The sequence below is a fragment of the Macaca thibetana genome, chromosome 10 (assembly GCF_024542745.1).
Source record: "Macaca thibetana thibetana isolate TM-01 chromosome 10, ASM2454274v1, whole genome shotgun sequence".
Classification (NCBI taxonomy): domain Eukaryota; kingdom Metazoa; phylum Chordata; class Mammalia; order Primates; family Cercopithecidae; genus Macaca; species Macaca thibetana.
In genome coordinates, this window is record NC_065587.1 from 21546694 (window position 1) to 21570210 (window position 23517).

General features: G+C 53.5%; 1 protein-coding gene and 1 non-coding gene across 6 annotated transcripts in view; both read left to right on the top strand.

The window, feature by feature from the left end:
* Nucleotides 1-23517, top strand: part of AP1B1 (adaptor related protein complex 1 subunit beta 1) — a 62717-nt gene that overhangs the window by 33888 nt on the left and 5312 nt on the right. For 3 of the 5 annotated variants that reach the window (XM_050806788.1, XM_050806791.1, XM_050806790.1), the window contains exons 7-17: nt 1216-1437; nt 4145-4265; nt 5023-5118; nt 6117-6232; nt 6894-7059; nt 13953-14051; nt 14561-14820; nt 15448-15649; nt 16545-16565; nt 17180-17323; nt 22148-22293. In XM_050806788.1, coding sequence (XP_050662745.1) covers nt 1216-1437; nt 4145-4265; nt 5023-5118; nt 6117-6232; nt 6894-7059; nt 13953-14051; nt 14561-14820; nt 15448-15649; nt 16545-16565; nt 17180-17323; nt 22148-22293 — 1593 coding nt within the window. The remainder of the gene's footprint in view (nt 1-1215; nt 1438-4144; nt 4266-5022; nt 5119-6116; nt 6233-6893; nt 7060-13952; nt 14052-14560; nt 14821-15447; nt 15650-16544; nt 16566-17179; nt 17324-22147; nt 22294-23517) is intronic. The other 2 variants (XM_050806789.1, XM_050806792.1) reach the window with 1 other exon arrangement.
* Nucleotides 23299-23394, top strand: LOC126929939 (small nucleolar RNA SNORD125). Its single transcript, XR_007717370.1, has one exon. It is a non-coding gene; the product is annotated as a small nucleolar RNA SNORD125 (small nucleolar RNA).

Sequence of the window (23517 nt, forward strand, 5' to 3'; positions counted from 1 at the left end):
GCACCTCTGTTGAGTTCAGTAGATGGGTAGTGCCAGAGCCACTGCCCATTGAATTCTCACTGGGTGTTTGGCAGGTCCCCCAGCTGATCCCCCAGCTGGGGCTCACCTGACTCATGGTCTTAACCACAAGATACCCTCCAAGTCGGAGGAAGTGAGGAATTGCCATCTATACAGTATGTACTATGTGCCAGTACTGTGCTTGTTCTTTTTTGTTTGTTTGTTTGTTTGAGGCAGGGTTTCTGTCCCCCAGGCTGGAGCTGCAGCCCCAACCTCCGGGACTCAATCGATTCTCCCAGGTACCTGGGACTACAGACGCATGCCAATGTGCCCAACTAATTTTTATATTTTTTTTTTGTAGAGACAGGTTTCCACCGTGTTGCCCAGACTGGTCTCAAACTCCTGGGCTCAAGCAATCCACCCACCTCAGCCTCGCCCGGCCTTGTTCTTTATATGCATTATGTCAGTTGAGCCCCCAGCAACCCTGTGAAGTAGGCAGCATCATCTTGATTCTATAGATGAGGAAACTGAGGTGCAGAGTGATTTCAACCTGCTGGGAGTTAGCAGGCAGCAGAACCAGGATTTAGATCTTTCTTCTACAAAAAACATGTTTGTTTGTTTGTGGCAGGGTCTCGCTCTGTCACCCAGGCCGGAGTGCAGTGGCACAGTCACAGCTCACTGCAGCCTCAAACTCCTGGGCTCAAAGCAGTCCTCCTGCCTCAGCCTCCCAAGTAGCTAGGACTACAGGCATGCACCACCATACTCAGCTAATGTGTAAAATTATTCTTAGTAGAGAAGGGTCTCATGATTTTGCCCAGGCTAGACATGCTATTTTTTTTTTTTTTTTTTTTTGAGACAGGGTCTCACTCTGTTGCCCAAGCTGGAGTGCAATGGCGCAATCTCGGCTCACTGCAACCTCTACCTCCTGGGTTCAAGTGATCCTAATGTCTCAACCGCACGAGTAGCTGGGACTACAGGTGCTCACCACCATGCCCAGCTAATTTTTGTATTTTTTGGTAGAGACAGAGTTTTACCATGTTGGTCAGGCTTGTCTCAAACTCCTGACCTCAAGTGATCCACCCGCCTTGACCTCCCAAAGTGCTGGGATTACAGGACTTGAACTATTGCGCCTGGCCTGTACATGCTATTTTGGTAACTAAAAACAGGATGTTTCCCTTTGTCTTTCCTGTTTGCCCCATTGGAATGGACGGATCCCAGCATCTGTGAACGGGTCACCCCCAGGCTCTCCCACGCCAACTCTGCTGTGGTGCTCTCTGCTGTGAAGGTGCTGATGAAGTTCATGGAGATGTTGTCTAAGGACCTGGACTACTACGGCACGCTGCTCAAGAAGCTGGCCCCACCCCTGGTCACACTGCTGTCAGCTGAGCCAGAGCTGCAGTACGTGGCCCTGCGCAACATCAATCTCATCGTGCAGAAAAGGTACTGAGGTCACCACACACACGTCCATGCGTACCCCTCGGGGAGCCTCTTCTGCTGGGGATGGGGGCTCTCAAAGGAAACTGACCTGTCACCTGCAGGAAGTCTCAAATAGCTTAACCAAAGGGGCAACTTTGCCCCCTGAGGGATATTTGGTGGTATCTGGAGATACTTTGGTTTTCACAGCTGAGGGGGGCATGCTCCTGGCATCTAGTGGGCAGAGGCTAGGAATGCTGGTCAGCATCCTGCAGTGCAGAGAATAGCCCCTCACAGTAACTGTGCAGCCTGAAATGTCAGCAGTGCTGAGGTTGAGAGGCCCTGGCTTAACCTAACTGGGAAGCAGGCTGTATAAAGACTAAATTGGTGATTAAACTAGATATTGTCTTCATAGTCCACAGAGCTGTCCTGAAATGGGCTGTCAGATTTTGTGTATCTGCGCATTTCTTCGGGGGACAGAGTCCGTAGCTCTAGTCAAACTCTCTGAGGTTGGAGCCTCGAGGCCTGGGGAAGGGGTACATCGGACTCACTCCTAATGCTGTGCTACCCGCTTCCCGCTCGTGAGAATGGCTGAGCAGTGAGCTGCTGCTCCCAGGGCACACGGTCTGGTAGTGGGGGGTAGGCGAGAGCAGAAAAACCACTGAGCAGTGCTCCGGGGGGACCCAGAGATATTGGTTGAATTGGGAGATTAGGGAGGTAAATATGGGAAAGCCTTCTGAGTTCCTAAACCAAGGGATGAAACTAGGGCTTCCTGGTTGTAGTGTGGGTCTTTATACACCAGTGCCCTGGAGGCCCGGATTTAATGTGACATAGTGACTAGTAGAGCAGATCAGCTCACGCCTGTAATCCCAGCACTTTGGGAGGCCGAGGTGGCGGATCACGAGGTCAGGAGTTCAAGACCAGCCTGACCAACATGGTGAAACCCCATCTCTACTAAAAATACAAAAATTAGCCGGGCGTGGTGGCGCATGCCTGTAGTCCCAGCTACTCAGGAGGCTGAGGCAGGAGAATCATGTGAACCTGGGAGGCGGAGGTTGCAGCCAAGATTCTACCATTGCACTCCAGCCTGGATGACAGAGCTAGACTCTGTCTGAAAACAACAACAACAAAAAAAAGAAGTTGTCCACGTCACTGAGACATGCCCTGCCCTCGTCCTGAGACGTGACTGGGCAGCTTTTGCCAAGTCCTAATTGCAGAAATCATCTTCCTGCTACCCAGCTCGGGGTCTTGCCTCTCCCATGGGGCATGACAAAGGCTCCTTGCTTGGCCAGGACCTCCCTACAGTGTGCACAGCAGCATGGAGTACCCAGTTTTCTCCTTTCTCTCTGTCCTGTCTTCCCCCTTCCTTACCATCTGTCCTTGTACCTTTTCTTTCCTCTTTTCTGTTCTGGAAGGGCATAGGAGTAGGAGTCAGAGGTAGGTGATTCTCGCCCCAGCCCCGTCCTTACTGACATTAGCCATGTGACCTAGTGCCAGCCTCTCACCCTCTCTGAAGTTTCCTTGTTCAGGAAGAATGTGGTGGGTGATACTGGCGGAAGGCAGAAGGATGTTGCCTTTGAGGAAGGAACAATGACACATGTGAAAGGGCTCAGCTAGTGACAGCTCCTGCCTAGCGATGCCTTCTCTGAGGCAGGCATCGATCATGCTAGAATCTTCTCGTCTCACTCTCACAGCAGGCCGATTAGGTCGGTGTTGGTGTCAGAGTCCCAAGACCACCCTCATGCTCGGGATTCACTAGCACTACTCACAGTACTCAGCATATATTTTTTAAATATATTTTTTCTTTTTGAGACAGGGTCTCACTGTGTTTCCGAGGCTGGTCTTAAACTCTTGGGCTCAAGCAATCCTCCTGCTTCAACCTCCCAAAGTGCCAGGATGACAGGCACGAGCTGTCACGCCCACTCAGGACCCAGCAGATAGCTATACCCACAGCAAAGATCTGTCAGCAGCAGAGCAGGGCTGCCCGGCTGGGTCATAGGGAAGAAGGACAGTCTGGAGGATTCCATGAGAGGCTTTTTGGTACCTCCTCCTTCCCATGGGGAGTCACACAGAGCACACTCCTCCCCCAACAAAATGCGGCAACTTGTGTAATGTTTCTGCCCAGGAAAGCCTGTTTGAGACTCGGCACCCAGGCTTGTTATTGGGGGCACCTACACAAATTCCAGACTCCCAGGAGGGAAGCATATGTTCAGCATAAACTGTATTCTTTGTACAATGATCTAGGCACAGTTAAATAACTTTCTCATTTAAGGAACAGTGAGAACTCTTCCAAAATCCAAGTTGCCATGTGCCCGGCCTTCTGAGGCTAGCAGTCCCAGACCTGCGGTGGTAACGTGTTTCTGTACAGCATCATTCCCATTTCGTGGGTGAGGAAACAGTCCTGAGGTCACAGGCTGGGACTGGGACTGAGATCTATTCTGATTTGCAAGCCTTTCCCGTGAGGCCTGCCAGGCCTCTGGAGAGTGAGCCGTCTCTCACTGCGCTCCCTCTGCCTTCCAATGATGTGCTCAGGCACACGGGAGCAGTCAGAGCCTTGCTCAGGCCGGTTGCTGGGCCCTCTGTCCAGGAGCTTGCAGTCATGGCAGTGACTCTGCCTTCAAAAACATCAGGCTCCACCTCAGACCTCAGAAATGTCCCAGCAAATGTGGAGGGCCTTTTCTCATGAGGCTTAAGCCTTCTTTTTTGCTCTCCGGGCATCCTGCCCCACCATCAGGCCTGAGATCCTGAAGCACGAGATGAAGGTGTTCTTCGTGAAGTACAATGACCCTATCTACGTGAAACTGGAGAAGCTGGACATCATGATCCGCCTGGCCTCCCAGGCCAACATCGCCCAGGTCAGCAGAGTGTAATGGTCAGGGCATGGGCTTGGTGTGGGACCGTTTCACCACCACCAGACTGTGGGCTCTGGCCCAGCTGACCAGTCTTACCATTAACAGTTTATCTCATGAAGAGTGTTTAGCATGGGACATGGGGCTGCGTAAGCAAGTAAAAGAACTGGTGTTTTTTTTAGGCCGGGTGCGGTGGCTCACGCCTGTAATACCAGCACTTTGGGAGGCCAAGGTGGGTGGATCATGAGGTCAGGAGATCAAGACCATCCTGGCCAACATGGTGAAACCCTGTCTCTATTAAAGATACAAAAAAATTAGCCAGGTGCGACGGTGTGCGCCTGTAGTCCCAGCTGCTAGGGAGGCTGAGACAGCAGAATGGTGTGAACCCGGGAGGTGGAGCTTACAGTGAGCTGAGATGGCGCCACTGCACTCCAGCCTGGGTGACACATCAAGACTCCGTCTCAAAAAAACAAAAAAAAAAGGACTGATGTTTTTGTTACTAAAGAATGTTTCTTCCTGTTATTACCTGTCATCCCTTACAAAGTGGTATTGGATATGTTAGCTAGATCAACCCCAAACAAGGTTGTCCAGGCCTGCTTTCCTTTTCAGGCACCTGCCAGCTGTCTCCCTTGGGCCTTCCACCTGGAGTAGGAGGCAGAATCCCATTCTCCTAGGGAGTCTGTGTATATTCGCTGCCCAGGAGTGTTCCAGCAGATTGCCCCATCAGGTCCCCCCAACCCCATCTTTTCTGTTTGGGCCACAGGTGTTGGCGGAACTGAAAGAGTACGCAACAGAAGTGGATGTGGACTTTGTACGGAAGGCTGTGCGTGCCATTGGACGCTGTGCCATCAAGGTGGAGGTGAGGCCCTGGGACTCTGTCCTTGGCTGGAGAAGGGAAAAGGAGCTGAAACCAGGAAACCAGTCTGATACAAGAATCTACCAGCTTGCTGGTGGTCTGGGAAGGCCTGAGGCTCACCACTGGAGCCCCCATGGCGAGCATTATGCAGATCTGGTCGGGTTCTTTCTCACTCTGTAGATCCTTTAGGCCTTCGAGTTGCTGCAGATCAAATGAACTCATAATCATGGTTCTCCTGCAGCATTTGCTAAGATACTGGGCAGCCACAAACTGGTGGACTTAGCATTCACTTCACAGAGCTCTGGGGCAAGGACATTTTTTGGCAAATATTGTCATCATTCAACTGCCCACGTGCCTCTGTGTCCACGTGACGCAGGGCCACTCTAGACTCCTGCGTCCTATCATTTTATCTATTCCCTTCCTTTCTCTGTCTGTGGAGATGTTCCTTGACCACTAAGCCAGATTCTCCTTAAATGGGTCCACTGGTGACTGGAGGGTCCTAGGATAGCTGGTCTCCCCCGCCTATCCCTTTGAGGTGTGCTGTGATCTCAGCCTGTGATACTGTCCTGAGAAATCTCCCTCAGAGCAGGCCATGACAGCAGTGTGTGGAAGTAAAGGCAGAAGCAATCAGAGGTTCTGTGAGTGTTTTTGGTCACAGGAGCCCCCTTCCTGAAACAAGTAAGAAGAGAGGTGGGGTTCTACTGCGGTGTAGTCACCTTGCCCTCAGGTCCTGGCCTAAAGGAGCTCCAAGGACCCTCCTTGCTCTCAGGAGCTCTGCCTCTGGCTTCTCAGTCTCATTCCACATGTCCCTGCCATCCTAGGGCCATGATTTGGTACTGGTTCTCCCCTGTTACCTGGGGAGAGGGTTCTTCTGTTTTCCCGCTATGACAAGGAAGGTGTACCAGGAGTGACTTGGAGCCCTTGGCCAAGGTGTGGACATCAGAGGCTGTATTGGAAATGGGGTGCGGGAACCTCATCCACACTCTCCTCTTCCCATGCAGCAATCTGCGGAGCGCTGTGTGAGCACACTGCTCGACCTCATCCAGACCAAGGTCAACTACGTGGTCCAGGAGGCCATCGTGGTCATCAAGGACATCTTCCGCAAGTACCCCAACAAGTGCGTGCCTGCCCTCCTAGGGAGAGGGCATCTGGCTCTGCCTGGGGACAGGGATGTCGGGGCGGAAAAGGAAGGAGGAGTCTCCTCTTCCTTACTTCTCTGTCACAAGCAGCATTCTCAAAAGAAACCCTTTGTTTTTTGTTTTGTCCACGTTGCCCCTCCTCTGCTCTGCAGGCCACAATAAGGGCTAACATGTGATAGATGAAACTCAGATCCCCAGGCCAGGTGTGGTGGCTTATGCCTGTAATCCTAGCACTTTGGGAGGCTTTTGGCAGGCGGATTGCCTGAGGTCAGGAGTTCGAGACTAGTCTGGCCAACATGGTGAAACCCCGTTTCTACTAAAAATACAAAAAAATTAGCAAGGCATGGTGGTGTGCGCCTGTAATCCAAGCTACTTGGGAGGCTGAGGCAGGGGAATTGCTTGAACCAGGGAGGTAGAGGTTTCAGTGAGCTGAGATCGCGCCACTGCACTCCAGCCTGGGCAACAGAGCAAAACTACGTCTCAAAAAAAAAAAAGAAAAAAGAAAAGAAACTCACGTCTCCTTTACCTGCCACCTTGGGGTCTTACGAGGCAGGCCCCCTTCCCTCCTGGCCCCTGCCTGGCTTCCCTGGGTTGCCTGTTCCTCAGGGCTCACATACCGACTGTGCCCTGGTCTCCCAGGTATGAGAGTGTGATTGCCACACTGTGTGAGAACCTGGACTCCCTGGATGAGCCTGAGGCCCGGGCTGCCATGATCTGGATTGTAGGCGAGTATGCAGAACGGATCGACAACGCAGACGAGCTGCTGGAGAGCTTCCTCGAGGGCTTTCATGACGAGAGCACCCAGGTGAGCCAGTGAGCCGGCCAGGGTGTGAGTCATGACTGGCAGCTCAGCCCCACTGTGGCCCACACTGCCGTGAAACCCTCCCTTCCTAATACCTCGTCAGTAGCACTGACAGACAGATGAGTGATGTGCGCTTAATGGACACCGCCCCTTTTCCTTCTCACTGCAGTACAGTCAAGTCAGGGAGACATATGAGAGTCTGTGGTGGTGTGGATAGAAGGCAGACACAAGTTCTTCATTTTGTTTTAATTTCATATTCATATTTTAACAGGAAATACATTGACTTGGTTTAAAATTGATACAAAAGCATATATAGTGAAAAGTTTCCCTCTTCGTCGCTTTGCAGGCCACAAATTCTCTTAGAGGTCACCACTGTTCTTGATGTCTTTTTTTTTTTGAGATGAAGACGAAGTCTTCCTCTGTTGCCCAGGCTGGAGTGCAGTGGTGTGATCTCAGCTCACTGCCAGCTCCGCCTCCTGGGTTCATGCCATTCTCCTGCCCCAGCCTCCCGAGTAGCTGGGACTACAGGCACCCGCCACCACACCCGGCTAATTTTTTGTATTTTTATATAGACAGGGTTTCACCGTGTTCGCCAGGATGGTCTCGATCTCTTGACCTCGTGATTTGCCCGCCTCCGCCTCTGCCTCCGCCTCCCAAAGTACTGGGATTACAGGCGTGAGCCACCGCGCCCGGCCCTCTGTTCTTGATTTTTTAGGAAACTTCAGGAGATCATTTAGGAATACACCAGTAGACCCACAGACACATACACATGCACCCATCCTTCCTATACACACATGCACACATCTGACATACACACATATATACAACTCATTCTTATTTTTCATGGTGCTTCTGTTCCATAGTCATGGCAAACACTGAATTAGCAAGTAGTTAACCATAGCTCCTAGAGAAATACAGTGTTTGGTTTCTGTGAGCATCTAGACACAACGTTTTTGTCACCTGATCAGTTAATAACCTTTTAAAATGTGTGTTTCTGTTTAAAAACACCTTAGTTAATATATATTGTCAATTCATTGACATTGAACTCATGGCCATCGGTACTGTAATTCATGCCTGAGTGAAGCTTATCAAGCGCATGTGTTTTCTCTGAGGCTCATCACAGCCTTCTGTGCTTGGGGACACTAGGCAAGCACTTCAGCGCTAGGGAGCATTTTAAACAAGCAACTCAACAAAAAGCGCAAAAATATGAAAAACATGGCACTAAATAGGTGGTGGAAAGGATGCTTGTTTACAGGATGAGAGCTGAAACAGGAAGGCAGAGCATTGCCTTATTTGACCTCAGCTGTGAATGTGTGTGTCGGGCAACTCGAAGTTTTCACGGTTCTGCACGTATTTGCAAATGACTGCAAAGGCGCCACGAGTCTCGGTTTGGGGGCTACAAGTAAATTTTAACAAGTAGACAGATTCCCAAACATGGATTGCTCAAGTAGTGAGAATCAACTGTATCTACATTGCCCACTCTTTTATTTCTAAACACTGCTGGTAGCGTACTCTGCAAATTCAAATTGTTTAGCACCTTGCCTTTTTCTGTTACCAATACCTCCAAAGACCGTGCTCTCATTCATTTATGCTTTATTTAACCAGCCTCTCCTGGTGGGTATTTAGGTGTCCAGTCTTGTGCTCATTAAAACAGTACTGTTGAGAATAACCTGTGTAATGCACATCTGCACGCATAGCTGGAGGATACATTCATAGCAGCAGGATGCTTAGAGAAAAGGGCATGTGAGTTTGAGATTTGGGTAGCCATTGTCAGATTTCTGTTGTGGAGGTTGTGCTGGTTTTTATACTCCTGTCTCAGATGGTGGGATTGCCCTCTTCTTACCTCTGCTTTGTTTTTGCCGGTCCAATAGCTAACGGGTACCTCACTGTAGTTCTGTTTGCATTTCTGTTATGAATGAGCCTGAATGTCTGCCTTGTCATTTGTATTCCCTTTTCTCAGTTAACTGGGAACCGTGTTAGTCTGTTCGTGAGCACAGAAATTTTTGCTGCCCAACTGGGGCAGTGTAACCCCGCGGGTCCAAGTGTGGGACTTAATGAGAGATCCCAGAGTCCATACCCCTCCTCTGCCCTTTCCTGGCTCAGTAACTTTATGCTTATCCCTTTAACTCTGAGCCTCAGTTTCTTCATTTGTAAAATGAGAATCATTAGATCTTCCCTCATCCTCTTGCTACAAAAGTGAAATTAGGATGCTTGGTATAATGTCCTTAACACATGCCCAGCCCATAATAAACACTCATTCATGGTAGTGTTGGTTTGGGCCAAATTGGTTTCAAAAGCAAACTAGTCCAGGCCAAAAAGGGGAGCAACTGGTTCCAGTAGCCGGCAAGTGTGGGTAGCACGCTGCCTTCTGGGACTCCTGGCTGAGGGTGCTTGGATGGTGGCATTGAGCTATCTTCTGCCGTGGGTAGGCTCCCAAGAGTGGGAGCTGTAAGGAGTCAGCACTTCCAGGCTATGTCCTTACGGCACAATAACCCCCATGGAAAGAATTTTTCCCCTTCCCTCAGTAGTTCCAGCAAAAGTCCCAGGACCTATTTGCATTATCCTGAGCCAGGCACTGTGACTCTGGTTGGCGAGGTCTCTCAGGCACTGATCCCAGTCTGTGTGGACTGAAAGGGACAGAAAGAAGGGTGAGGCTCTGAAGGAAAGCCAGTGTTTCTGTTCCCAGAAGACAGAATAGATGCTGGGTGAGCAAAAACAACAGATGTCCATCCCAGAATCACAGTACTAATTCCCACCGTCACCCCCCCACCGCCACCTGCTTCCAGACTGCCTTTGCTTGCAATACCAGCCTCTTCCCGGTGTCTCAGAAGCAAAGCCTGCCTATTCTGGATTCTGCTCCTGCAGGCAAGTCCTGCCTGGGATCACTGCGAGGATGTCCTGTAGGGCAGGGATCCCCAACCCCCCGGGCCACGGCGCAGTACCCGGTACTACCATGGCCTGTAAGGAACTGGGCTGCACAGCGGGAGATGAGTGGCAGGCAAGCAAGCATTACTGCCTCAGCTCCGCCTCCTGTCAGATCAGTGTCGGCATCAGATTCTCAAAGGAGCGCAAACCCTATTATGAACTGCACAGGTGAAGGATCTAGGTTGTGCGTTCCTTATGAGAACCTAATGCCTGATGATCTGAGGTGGAGCAATTTTATCCCAAAACCATCCCCCCACCCTCGTACCCCATGTGTGGAAAAATTGTCTTCCACAAAACTGGTCCCTGGTGCCACAAAGGCTGGGAACCGCTGCTGTAGGGGTGTGCTTCTGCCCCTGTCATAGAGTCAATCTTTTGCAGCTAAGCCTGCTAAAAAGCCAGGATGAGAGAAGCTGGACAGGGAGAGGTAAGCCAAGAGTCTGGTGGTGTGAACAGAAACAGAGCTCTGAAGTGTGAGATCCAGCCTCCTCCCTGTGGTGTGGCCTGGCGCACAGTTACGTGAACTCAGCAAAGCCACTTCCTTGTCTCCAGTGCAGTTATTGCAAAGACTGCTGGACATTGTGTGTAAAGTGCCCGCTCCAGCACTCAGTTTAATGGTAGCTGTGGGGGTGTGATGTAATTCAGTAGCCTGTTCACTTTGCATCTTTTGTTCACAACACAGTTCAAAGCTGTTTTAAGAATACTTGTTAGGGCCAGACGCAGTGGTTTACACCTGTAATCCCAGCACTTTAGGAGGCCGAGGCGGGTGGATCACTTGAGGTCTCGAGTTCGAGACCAGCCTGACCAAGATAGTGAAACCCCATCTCTATTAAAATACTGCGCGCCTGTAATCCCAGCTACTCAGGAGGCTGAGGCAGGAGAATCGCTTGAACCCAGGAGGCGGAGGTTGCAGTGAGCCGAGATCATGCAACTGCACTCCAGCCTGGGCAACAGACCAAGGCTCCATCTCAGAAAAAAGGAAAAAAAAGAAAACTTGTTAACTGGGTGCAGCAGCTCACTCCTGTAACCCCAGCACTTCGGGAGGCTGAGGCAGGAGGATCTTTTGAATCCAGGAGTTCGAGGCCAAGCTAGGCGACATAGTGAGACCTCATCTCTATAAAAAAAATTAGCTGGGTGTAGTGGCACCCACCTGTGGTCCCAGCTACTTGGGAGGCCTAGGTGGGAGGATCGCTTAAGCCCGGGAGGTTGAGGCTGCAGTGAGCCAAGATCATACCAGTGCACTCCAGCCTGGGCAGCAGAGCGAGACCTTGTCTCAAAAAAAAAGAACACTTGTTGAGTGCTTGACGATTTGGAGTTTTTTGTTTGTTTGTTTTAGCGACGGACTCTCACTATGTTTTGCCCAGGCTAGCCTTGAACTCCTGGGCTCAAAGGATTCTGAATAGCTAGGACTATGGGCCTGCACCACTGCACCAGGCTTGACAATTATGGAACTCATTTTACATTGTCTTGTTGAATCTTCTCATCCTTGGCTCCTAGGCCTCTCTAGCCATGGACAGCAGACTTAGAAAGTCTTGGTCAGCAGTTGGGCATGGTGGCTCATGCCTGTAATCCCAGCACTTTGGGAGGCCGAGGTGGGTGGATCACTTGAGGTCAGGAGTTCGAGACCAGCCTGGCCAACATGGTAAAACTCATCTCCACTAAAAACACAAAAATTAGCCGGGTGTGGTGGTGTGTGCCTGTAATCCTAGCTGCTCAGGAGGCTGAGGCAGGAAAGTCACTTGAACCCAGGAGGCAGAGGTTGCAGTGAGTTGAGATCACCCCATTGCACTCCAGCTTAGGCAGGAAAGTGAGACTGCGTCTCAAAAAAATAAAAAATCTTGGCCAGGGTGGTATATCAGCCCAGCCTGCATCTGGCCCTGTCCTGCCATCCCATTCTGTCTGGATAGCAGGAGTAATGGCATCATTTCAGGAAGGGTGCCCTAAATATGCAGGCTAACAGCCTGAGTGTGTTGAGAGGAACTGGAATGGATTGTTGAGCCAAGGCCCTGGGCACCTGGCCAGACCACCCTCTGGCAGTACAGCCTGAGGCATACCTGACCGGAACCACAGCAGAGCTGACAGTGATGAATCATTCCAGGCATCCAGCTGACTGGGTTGGGGAGAACTTTTTCAAGAGTCCCTGTGTGATGGTAGTGGTGATAATGACTGTGATGATGACAGCTGTTCCTTAGCAGAATACACAATGCTTTTTTACTGTTTTGTTTTGTTTTGTTTTGTTTTTTTGAGACAAAGTCTCACTCTTGTCCCCCATGCTGGAATGCAGTGGTGCGATCTCGGCTCACTGCAACCTCCGCCTCCCGGGTTCAAACAATTCTCCTGCCTCAGCCTCCCAAGTAGCTGGGACTACAGGCGCCCGCCACCATGCCTGGCTAATTTTTGTATTTTTAGTAGAGACAGGGTTTCACCATGTTGGCCAGGCTGGTCTTGAACTCCTGACCTCAGGTGATCCGCCTGCCTTGGCCTCCCAAAGTGCTGGGATTACAGGTGTGAGCCCCCGCACCCGGCCGCTTCTTTTCATTTGTGGTCTCATCAACTCTCCATTAACTCTGTGAGATTTAATGACTGTTTTATAGATTAGGAAACTGACTCAGAGAAGCTAAATGACTTGCCCAGGGTCACCCAGCTGAGAAGTCATAGAACTGGAGTTCAAATAAGGTGTGATCTGACTCCACCTCCAAGCAAACTGCCTTAAGTTGCCATTTTTAAAGCTCACAAGAATCCTGAAGTAGGCCACACCTCTCCTTTACAGATGGGGGTAAATGGCTTCCCATTGGCTACCCAGGCAGGGGCTAGAGTCTGGAAGCCAGATGCTGGGCTGCCTCCTGCCTTGGAAACAGCCAGCCTACTGCTCCTCTGCTGCTGGCCCACATGTAACCAAATTGCAAAGACTCCGCTTCGTCCCAGAATTGGAGGACCACATGCCCTCTGTTCCGCCTGCTGCTGTCAGCCTTCCCCACACAAGTGCACTCCTACTGGGCAGGCGTCAGAGATGCCGCCAGCACGGCTGCTGCTGGGCTTCCTGCACTGCCACTCCTGCCCTCCTGCTGCAGACCTGTCCCTGGCACAGCCCATGGGCTCCCACTGCCCCCGACTCCAGGAGCCTCAGGCTGCCCCCTTGTCCTAGGACTAGCAAAAATGAGACCGTGACTAAGGAAGGACTATATGCAAAGACTTGTTCTCGCATAGATGTTTCTTCGGTCAGCAAGTATTTCTTAAGTGCCTGCTCTACACCAGGCACTAGATTGGGCAGTAATTAGTGACACGACAGTAAGCAAGACAGACCTCTCTCCAGCCTACAGGGAGCTCACTGCACAGGACAGCCAGCAACTGGTGGTGCTGTGAGGGGATGGAAGAGGCTGCAGAAGCATGGGGGGTCTGAAGGTGGGGTTGGCATGAGATCTGAAGGGTAAGGATGGTTGGCCAGGATGAGGGCAGCTTTGGGTATGTCCAGGTATGCAGCAGGGGCCAGTGGAGGGCCACCAGGAATGGTTCCCACCCTCTGGTAGAAGCACAGGTTCTTGATGGCAGGCTCTGTGGGCCCTGCTGCCCCAGTCCCCTGGGACTCCATGGGACTGTCGCCACTTGTTGACAGGTAGTCCCAATAAGAAGCATACCAGCCACACGTGAGCTTCTCATAGTCCTGTGAAGTCTAGAGCTCCAACAGGTTTCTAGAACCCTAGGGCTGGGCAGCGGCCCCTGGCCTGCTTGGGTTTGCCGAATAGTCCAGTGCTCAGCTCCTTCCTGAGTGAGTGATGCCAAAGTCTGGCTGCTCAGCGGCACCAACACCTGTGGTGGCCCTTTGCATGTGTGCCGTGACAGCCCCAAACCTAGAAGAGCTGTGCTTGGCTTCCAGGGACTTTGAACACCCTTTTCCTCTTCAAGGCTTTTTAGTCTCCTGCTGTCCCCATGTGAGGCCCACCTTCCTCCTCGCCACCGCTGTTCCCTCCCTGCAGGTCCAGCTGCAGCTGCTGACAGGCATCGTGAAACTCTTTCTGAAGAAGCCAACAGAGACCCAGGAGCTGGTGCAGCAGGTCCTCAGTTTGGCCACTCAGGTGGGTGCCCCAACCGCCCCACTGTGCCCAGCACAACCCTCACTCAAGCAGGGGAACTTTTGTCCCAGGAACTAGACCTGGAAGCCAGGCCCACTCCTGAGACAGGTATCCTGTGGGTGGGACTGGCTTCCAGCCCCAGAGTAACCCAAGCTCCCTGCCTTCAGGGAGCTTAGAACACAAAGTGCAGTGAGGTCAAGTAGTGAAGTTGAGACAAACTAGACAGAGGAGGAGAGCCTGCGGAAGCCTGAGGGTGTGCGTTGGGGGCAGGAAGGGCAGGCCACAGTGGGCAGTTGGGAGTAGAGACAGGCACAGCCAGGCTGGAGTAGAGCACCATGGAGAATGAGCCCGGTACCGGGATATGGCCCTGTAGGTGGTGTAGGGACAGGCTCATGGGAGTGCTGTCCCCATTGGCCAGCCCTGTGCCACACCTGGCTCATGGCTACAGGAAAACCTCCTCCCTTCTCACCTGGCTGCTCTAAGTTTCACGGGCTTCTCCTCACCCCCACAAGGACTCAGATAACCCGGACCTGCGGGACCGTGGCTACATCTACTGGCGCTTGCTTTCCACGGACCCGGTGGCAGCCAAGGAGGTGGTGTTGGCTGAGAAGCCACTCATCTCTGAAGAGACGGACCTCATCGAGCCCACACTGCTGGACGAGCTTATCTGCTACATCGGCACACTGGCCTCTGTCTACCATAAGCCTCCCAGTGCCTTTGTGGAGGGGGGCCGGGGCGTCGTGCACAAGAGCCTACCACCCCGCACGGCCTCGTGAGTGAGACTGGCCAGTAGGCCTGAGCCTCCACACCTGCTTTCCCAGTTCAGCAGCACAGGCACTCAGGCCTGGTGTGTTGTCCCCTGGCAAGGCCTGAGTCTGAGGAAAACTGACAACCTTTTCTCAGCTATTTATTGTACATGAGGTATTTGCTAGATGACCTCATTCCATCCTAACAACAGCTCTGAGAGCAAATGTCCCCATTCTTCAGGTGGGAACAAGAGACAAGGAGAGCTTGAGGGACTGGTCCAGGATCTCACAACTAGCAGAGCTGGGACTCAGACCGGTTCTGTCTCATTCCAGAGCCCTGTCCGTGCCTCCTCCTCTGCTTTTCCCAGGTGGTTGGTGTGACCTGGTGGCACCATCCTAGGGCACTGGCTTCCAGTTTTCTCCTTGGCATGGGCTGAGGGCTAGAAGCAGGCGGCCCTCTCCCTTCACTCATCCTCACAGAGGGCCTGAAAGATGGACCTGCTGTGGGAATGGGGAAGCAGTGGGGCCGTGTGGACAGCGCTGTTGGGGACAGGGAGGAGACTCAGTGCCTGTCCTGAGGGAGGTGCCTGGAGGCTGGGGTCTCTTTGATGCCTCCGCCCTACTGACCTTCTCTCTCTTCTGTGTCCCGGCAGGAGTGAGAGCGCAGAGAGCCCTGAGACAGCCCCTGCCGGAGCACCTCCTGGGGAGCAGCCAGATGTCATCCCCGCCCAGGGCGACCTGCTGGGTGACCTCCTCAACCTGGACCTCGGCCCCCCAGTGAGCGGCCCACCCCTGACCACCTCCTCAGTGCAGATGGGAGCTGTGGACCTTCTTGGCGGTGGCCTTGACAGCCTGGTATGTCATGGGTGCCCTCTGGATGATGTTGATAATGATCCTCAGAGGAGCAGTCACTGAACGCCCCTCCATGCCAGGCACCAGCTGAGTGCCTCAGGTACATTATATTGAGCTCTTACCATTTACCCTCGGAGGTGATTGTGTAGCTCCCTACTTATGATGAGAAAACCAAGGTTTAGAGAGGCCAGGCAGCCTTCCCTCCAAGGTCGCACAGCCCCTGAGTGGCAGACAGGATTCCACTCCCTTGTTGGACCTTCGAGTCCCAGGAGATCCTGGGCAGGGAGGCCCATCCTAGCCCTTGCCCTGATCCTGGCATCATAGTCACCTTTGCCCTGTTAGGCTAGGGTGTTCCTAGCTTTGAGGAATCAGACTTGTGTCCACTTAGCTTCATGCTGCCCCAGCTGGGAACAGAAGCCCAGCCAGGCCTATTTGAGAGGGCATGGGAGGCCGGGGAGAGAGGGGAATGGGAAGACAGTAGGGAGGGGAGTGGTGAGACTAACGTGGGTATCTCCCTGGGGCTTCCTCAGGCAACTGGCAGGGCCAGGTGCTGGGGGTGGCTGAGCCTCTTCATTTGACTGTGCTCGACTCAGGTCCGCACGGTGGCAGCATGGGGGCAGGAGACTGGCGATTAGCGCTGCTAGGGTGAGGCAGGAAGGGCTGTGGTGCAGAACGGGTGCTGGGGTAAATGTGTGGGGTAGTGCCTTTCATAGAGACAGGGTCTGTGCCTCTCATAGGCCCCGACACAGCCTCACACCACTCTCCTCTCGGATGGAGCTACTGTTAACTAATCTCCTCCCTCTTTCCCTTCTCTCTCTTGTTCCTCTGTCTTCCTTCCTGGCTTTTTCTCTCTGCATGTGGCTGCCTGTTCTCTTCACCTGCCTGCTTCTGCTTGGAGATGGGGGATGAGCCTGAAGGGGTATGGTTCAACCCTTGCGTCACCCAGCCTTCATCCTTGCTCCTCCCGAAAGCGCTGGCCCAGCATCCCAAGGGGCGGGTGATGTCAAAGCAGCCCCCGCCGGCTGAGCCCCTGCCTTGGTCCCGCGTCCTGGCAGTCTCTGTCTTGACCAGCTGGCATTCGGCTACCACTGGGCCCCATAGCCATGCATTCTTGCCCAGTCCTCACCACCCCATGACGCGTCACCTTGTCATCCCAGGGATTGCCAGCCCTCAGTCCCACAACCCCTCTCTAATGTCCTGGAGGGAGAGCACCCGTCTGCATAGCAGGTCTCCACCCAGCCGTGTGTCTTGGGACCTCCTTTTATCCATGGGCTGAGTGTCAATTTGGGAGTGTCCCCAGCCCTTTCCCAGAGGTTACTTCTAAGGCTCAAGGCTTACAGGGCACGGGAGGGCTCAGCCTCTCTACTCCACCCACCTCTCTCTGTCTTGTTTCTGTAATTTCGAGTTGATATGGAGGCTGTCCTGCCCCCCACCCCCAGTGTATTCTAAAGAGCCAGGTGGCTCTACTCATTCCCAGCCCTTGATGTCCTTGCCTCTTGATGCCTGCCTCTGACTCTTTCCCTCCCTTTCCAGATTGGGGGCACCAATTTCGTGGCACCTCCAACAGCAGCAGTACCAGCCAGTCTTGGAGCACCCATCGGCAGTGGCCTGAGTGACCTCTTTGACCTAACCAGTGGCGTGGGCACCCTGTCAGGATCATATGTAGCCCCCAAAGCAGTAAGTCACTTGTCTTCTCTCTTGGCAGGAGCAGAGAGAAGTTATAGAGATTGGCATGTGGGCTCCTTTAAATGGCCTCGGCTGTGGAATTGGCTCAGGCCAGCGCTGATGAGGGAAGCTGGGGGCCACGGGGGCACCGAGGAAAAGGAGCTAAGTCAGGCTTGGTGGATGCCTAGGCAGGCTTTCCGGAGGAGTCACAGGACCTCATTAGCTGAACAGAAGCGGGTAGGGGCTCCAGACCAAGGGAACAGCCTGTGGTAAGGCCTGGAGGGAAGGGAGACCCTGGCCTCTGTCAGGGAATCAGCAGAGGCCTGTCAGGTGGGAGCAGTAGTTCTCAGTGCCATCAGACCCAGCACCCCTTAGTCATCATCGACATTTTACATTGTCACTGTTCCTCTCCTTAAATGCAATTGGTGGGCTGTGTAACCTACCTACACACAGCATTCCAAAAATACTCAGATGCTTTCACTGCATGGAGGAGACATAAAAGGAAGAGAATACAAGTGTATGTATCAATGTTATAAGCGTCTGGGCACGCCTGCCCACTCACCCCGGAAGATATGAAGTTGCCAGGTGTTTGCTGCAGGGCAAAGTCACTGTGACCGTGGCAACCACAGTCTGGGTGTTTGTAGCCTGGACCCCATGAGTGGTTTGGCCAGTGGTGCCATTTGTTTCTGAAGTGGTCGCTGACTCCCACTAAGGTTTGGAGTAAGATAAACAACAGGCTTCCCTTGATTTTCCTGAGAATTGTGTTCCTGGAAGTCTCAGGATATGTTGAAACCATGCAGAAAATACTGGAAGGATGCAGGACAGTTGCTTGTTGTGGGGTGGTTGTCCCCATGGTAGGACGTCCAGCATCCCTGACTCCAGCCCACTATGTTATGCCACCTGAAGATGCCCACTGTGCCACCTAGGGCACACCCCCAAGACTCCTGGCTAGACTAGGGATCAGCAAAGGAAGAAGCTGGCAAGGCTGGTGGGCCAGGCTGAGCGTTTCTTCTTGATCCTGGCACAGCCGGAGCCTTTGGAAAGGTTTAAGCAAAGATATGAACCAGTCTGATTTGCACTTGAGAAAGATGGCTGCGTGTGCAGGGAAGGGGTGGGGCAGAAGCACCGGCCCCAGGGGATTCTGCAGCAGGGAGGAGGAGTGCTGCGGCAGCTGGACCATGAGGGCTCTTGTGGGTGGAAGCAGTGGCCAGACTTGAGAGCTCCCTGGGAGGGAGGAGCGGGGCTGAGGGAAGGAGAGCTGAGTTCAGGGTGTGAGAACATGCGGGCTGGCACTGAGGAGAGCTCAGGGTGGGCCATGTTGTCAGTGTCAAGGAAGTTGCCAGAGGGGACCAACCTGGCCTGATCCCCTCACCACACTCAGATCAGAAGTTGTGTTTGCCAGAGCCCCCCTCTCTCTTCTGAGGTCTCCGCCCCAAAACAGGATACAGTTGGGGGTTGGGGCAGTGACAGCTCTATCATGACTAGGGAGCCATGAGCCCCCACCTCCCTACCCCCTGAGCTGGCTTTCCCCACCATATGCCAGCTGCACCTGCAGTGGTGGTGACTGGAGGCCCTGGCAGGGTCTGGGCACTGAGAGGTCCACAGCAGATAGCAGCTCTGACACTAGTAGCCACACACTTCCTTGCAGGGATGGCACAGCATTCCACAGCCACCGCCAGCACGTCCTCCTCCCAGCAGCCCTTTGTGGCTCTTCCTCCTATTTCGTGGTTGAGAAATCCAAGTGCTTTTGCCTAAGGTCACATAGCTGGTGACAGAGTCTGGAAGTGAAAGCAAGTGACACTAAAGCCTCTGCTCCAGACCCCTACATGATGGTGGCCCCACAGAGTGTGAGAACAACCTGTGCCCCTGCCTTCATGCGTGGGGTGTCAGGACCAGCAGGGCCAAGGGAACGTAGGATCGTGGCATAGCTACAGCATGTGCAGTTGACTTACTACCTGGATTGGCTGCACCAAGGCATGAGGCCAGAAGCCCAATATCACAGGCACACAAAGCAGGACTAAGGGACAGAGAACAGCAAAGACTCCTGTAACCCTGTGCGTGCCAGCCTTTGCCAGGCACTGCAGAGCTGCCAGGAAAAGAAAGCCTGGAGCTGGCACTAGGCTTGTGAGTTCATCATATATATATATATATATATATTTATTTATTTATTTATATTTTTTCAAGACAGAGTTTTGCTCTTGTCACCCAGGCAGGAGTGCAATGGTGCAATCTCAGCTCACTGCAACCTCTGCCTCCGGGGTTCAAGTGATTCTCCTGCCTCAGCCTCCCGAGTAACTGGGATTACAGGTGCCTGCCACCATGCCTGGCTAAGTTTTTGTATTTTTAGTAGAGACGAGGTTTCACCCTGTTGGCCAGGCTGGTCTTAAACTCCTGACCTCAGGTGATCCACCTGCCTCGGCCTCCCAAAGTGCTGGGATTACAGGTGTGAGCCACGGTGCCCAGCCATGTGTTTGTCTTACCAGTGTTATCCCTGCTTTGTCTTCCTGAAGGGTCAGATGAGTGTATCCAGCAGAGCATGCTGGAAAGGAGAGGGGAGGGGATCTCCTAGTCAGGAGTCATCAGGCCAGGCTACCTGGAGGAGGAGTTTTTCTGTCCCGGGCAGGACTTTCCCCACTGCCTCGGTCATGGGAGAGTTCTAGGGTGTGGGTGCCCTCTCCCTTCAGAATCAGTTGGTAGGTATCCACATCTTCCTAACAGTGCTGTGGCCACCTGGAATTGTTCATTCCTCACGCATTTCCACACCCTGCCTAGGGGGTTAAAGACATTGGCCAGGTCAGGCGCGGTGGCTCATGCCTGTAATCCCAGCACTTTAGGAGGCTGAGGTGGGCGGATCACGAGGTCAGGAGATCGAGACCATCCTGGCTAACACGGTGAAACCTCATCTCTACTAAAAATGCAAAAATTAGCCAGGCGTGATGGCAGGTGCCTGTAGTCCCAGGTACTGGGGAGGCTGAGGCAGGAGAATCTCGTGAACCCGGCAGGCGGAGCTTACAGTGAGCCAAGATGGTACCACTGCACTCCAGCCTGGGTGACAGAGCGAGACTCTGTCTCAAAAAAAAAAAAAAAAGACTTTGGCCAACCCTGCTGGTCTAAGGAAATGAGGCTGTCTGTGTATAAGAACTTTTGAGTTCCTCACCATTTGGCTCAGCTGGTGGTGACAGTTCATTGGTTCATCCAGTAAAGACTGAAGATTATTCTGTTAGGACCTGTGTGAGACACCATGAACCCACAGTGACCAAGAGCAGTGCGATCCCCATCCCCAGCCATGGGCGACTGAGAGAGGGCCAGGGGAAAGGAGGCCTGACAGGGGCCCCGGGGTAGTCATCCATGAGGGAGCCATGCCCCCAGTCAGGTCCAGCTGGCCTCTGTGTACTCTCTCAGCCACCGTGGCACAGCTGAGAACCAAAGCAGGGTACTTTCTGTCCTCACAGATCTGTCCAGGGGGCACAAAGGGTGCTCAGGGTTAACCGAGCAGGATTGGGGTGGGGAGGCGCTTTCAAAGCAGAGGGAACAGCCGGTGTGAGGTCCCAGGGGCAGGGGCAGGGGCAAGCCTGGGGAGCAGATGGGCACCAGGCTGTGGAGGCCAAGGCCCGAGGACGCCACTGCAGGATTGGAAGGGGTTTCTTAGGGTGCCATGATCAGATCTGCATGTCACAAGATAACGTCAGCTGCTGTGGAAAGGGGGAGAGGGTGGAAATGGGGCGCCACCTGGCAGCTGCTGTCTCACCTGGGGAAATCTGGTGGCAGCTTAGATGCTGGTGGCACCTCTGGAGATGAAGAGAAATGGAGGCCCTGGAGGAAGATGTAGGAGGTGGCCTCCACAGGACTTGGGTTGCGTGACTGCCGCGAGGGGGTTAGGGTGGGGCGGGGGCGCTGTGCCTGATGTTTCTGTGGTTTCTGGCACTGGCAACCTGAGAGACAGTGGGACGTTTGTTGGCACTGAGTGCACTTGCAGAAGCTGTCAGTGGGGTCCAAGCCTTTTGACCTCAAGGGGCCTGTGAGCTGTCCGTGGGAGAGTAACCGCCTGAGAGGCGTTTGTGAGTCCACAGGATGCCACTGGCGGATGTCTTCCATGGCAGGGCTCTAACTCATGCTGTTTGCTCAGCAAACACTCCCCGAACGCTGGTTTCACACCAGGCTCTGAGCCAAAGGTGGTAAAGACAGAAAAACAGAGCCTTTCCCTCAGCAAGCTCTCTGAGTACAGGGGAGACAGACACAAGGTCATATTTATCTGCCATAACATCACTGGGGCGAGGGAGCCTGGGGGCAGGGTTCCAGGAGGAGGTGGTTCTTGAGCTGAGACTCGAATGACAAGGGCAGCCAAGCGTTGGAAGGCCTGCCAGGCAAGGGGTCCTCTTAGGTACTGTCCTTGGTCAGACCAGTTGCTGCAGCTGAAGGCCAGCCCTGCCTCCTGCAAGGGAGGACAGGCGGTGATGGCCAGGAAGGCCCAGGCTCTGGCCGAGGCCCAGGATGCCATTGGGCACTGAGCTCTGTCCTTAGCTCATGGCATCCCTTAGCCCTACTTCCCAAGTGATCCCTCCATTGCCCTCTGAGGACTCAACATCAGGCCTGGAGCCGAAGCACCTCCCCAGCCCGAGCTGCTCCAAGAGGCAGCCACATCGTGGCCATGACCCTAGGTGGGACATGGGATTGTTCTGCTCCCAATACGTATCTGGTCATCCCCTAGCAGTAAAGGTTGGGGTGCTGGATCTGGGAGGCCCCTGCAGGACAGAGAGAGAAAAAGCACCGTCAGGTGGGCTGTTGAGTTTGGGCTGGGGGAAGAGGCACCCACCCGCTGCACCCTTTTCCCTGCAGGTCTGGCTCCCAGCCATGAAGGCCAAGGGGCTGGAGATCTCGGGCACCTTCACCCGCCAGGTGGGCTCCATCTCCATGGACCTGCAGCTGACCAACAAGGCCTTGCAGGTCATGACCGACTTTGCCATCCAGTTCAACCGCAACAGGTGAGCTCCCTGAGGCCAGCTCAGCTCTCAAGGGGAGGCTTGTGAGAGAATCCAACTTGGAATCTGTTCTGGGGACTGTGGGCAGCGGTGGGGCCGCACGGGGGAGGGCAGTGGCCCTTTTCTGGAGGATGTTCCCCACCACCCCTTGGGCCAAAACTCCCTGAAGCACTGGGTTTTGTTTGTTTCTTTTCTTTTGGAGATAGTCTCGCTCTGTCACACAGGCTGGAGTGCAGTGGTGCCGTCTCGGCTCACTGCAGCCTCCACCTCCCAGGCTCAGCCTCCCGAGTAGCTGGGATTACAGGTGCTTGCCACCATGCCTGGCTAATTTTTTGTATTTTTAGTAGAGATGGGGTTTCACCATGTTGCCCAGGCTGGTCTCGAACTCCTGAGCTCAGGCAATCCGCCCGCCTCGACCTCCCAAAGTGCTGGGGTTATAGGTGTGAGCCCCCGTGCTCAGCCAAGCAGTGGGATTTCTACCCCCAAGTAAAATATGGACTCCGAAGTACCAGGCAGAGTGGGGAGGGATGTCTTTCGTTTTCGTTTTCGTTTTTTTTTTTTTTTTTTTTTGAGATGGTCTCCGTGTATTTATTGCCCAGGCTGGTCTTGAACCCTTGGGCTCAAGCGATCCTCCTGCCTCAGCCTCCTGGGTCACTGGGACTACAGGTGCACGATACCACACCTGGCCCCCCTTATTTTTGCCTCCACTGTCCAAAGGAGTGTTTTACAGACAGAAACCCCCTGCTCCAGCTGAGGAGCCCACCTCTGGCAAACACCGCACATACGAGGGGCCTGTCTTAGGGACCAGCTCTTAGAAGGCTGGTGGGGAGTGGGCCTGTCTGCCAGCCTCCCCATTGTGGCAGAGGATTAAAGTATCAGATGGGGCCTTTGGGAGCGTTAGCTGCTCCAGGCCCCTCCCCACCGGGTCCCCTACACTGGGTGTCAGTGGGAAGGTTGCCTGTCTGGCACCGTCATGGACCTGGCCGGTGAAGCTAGGGCTCCCTGGGGACCCCTGGCAGCCCCTCCTGATGATTCTTCTTCCTGAGCACGCTCATGATGAGCAAACTGAGCCTCTAAGAAGTTGACTGAAGGGGCTGCTTCTCCAGGGAAGCCTGGAGGCCAGTAGGTCCTGACCCTCGGGCAGACCGGGACTGGGGGTGACTCTGCCACTTACCCTCATGTGACCCTGGAGTCACAGAAGCGCACCAGACTCCTAGAGGTGGTTCC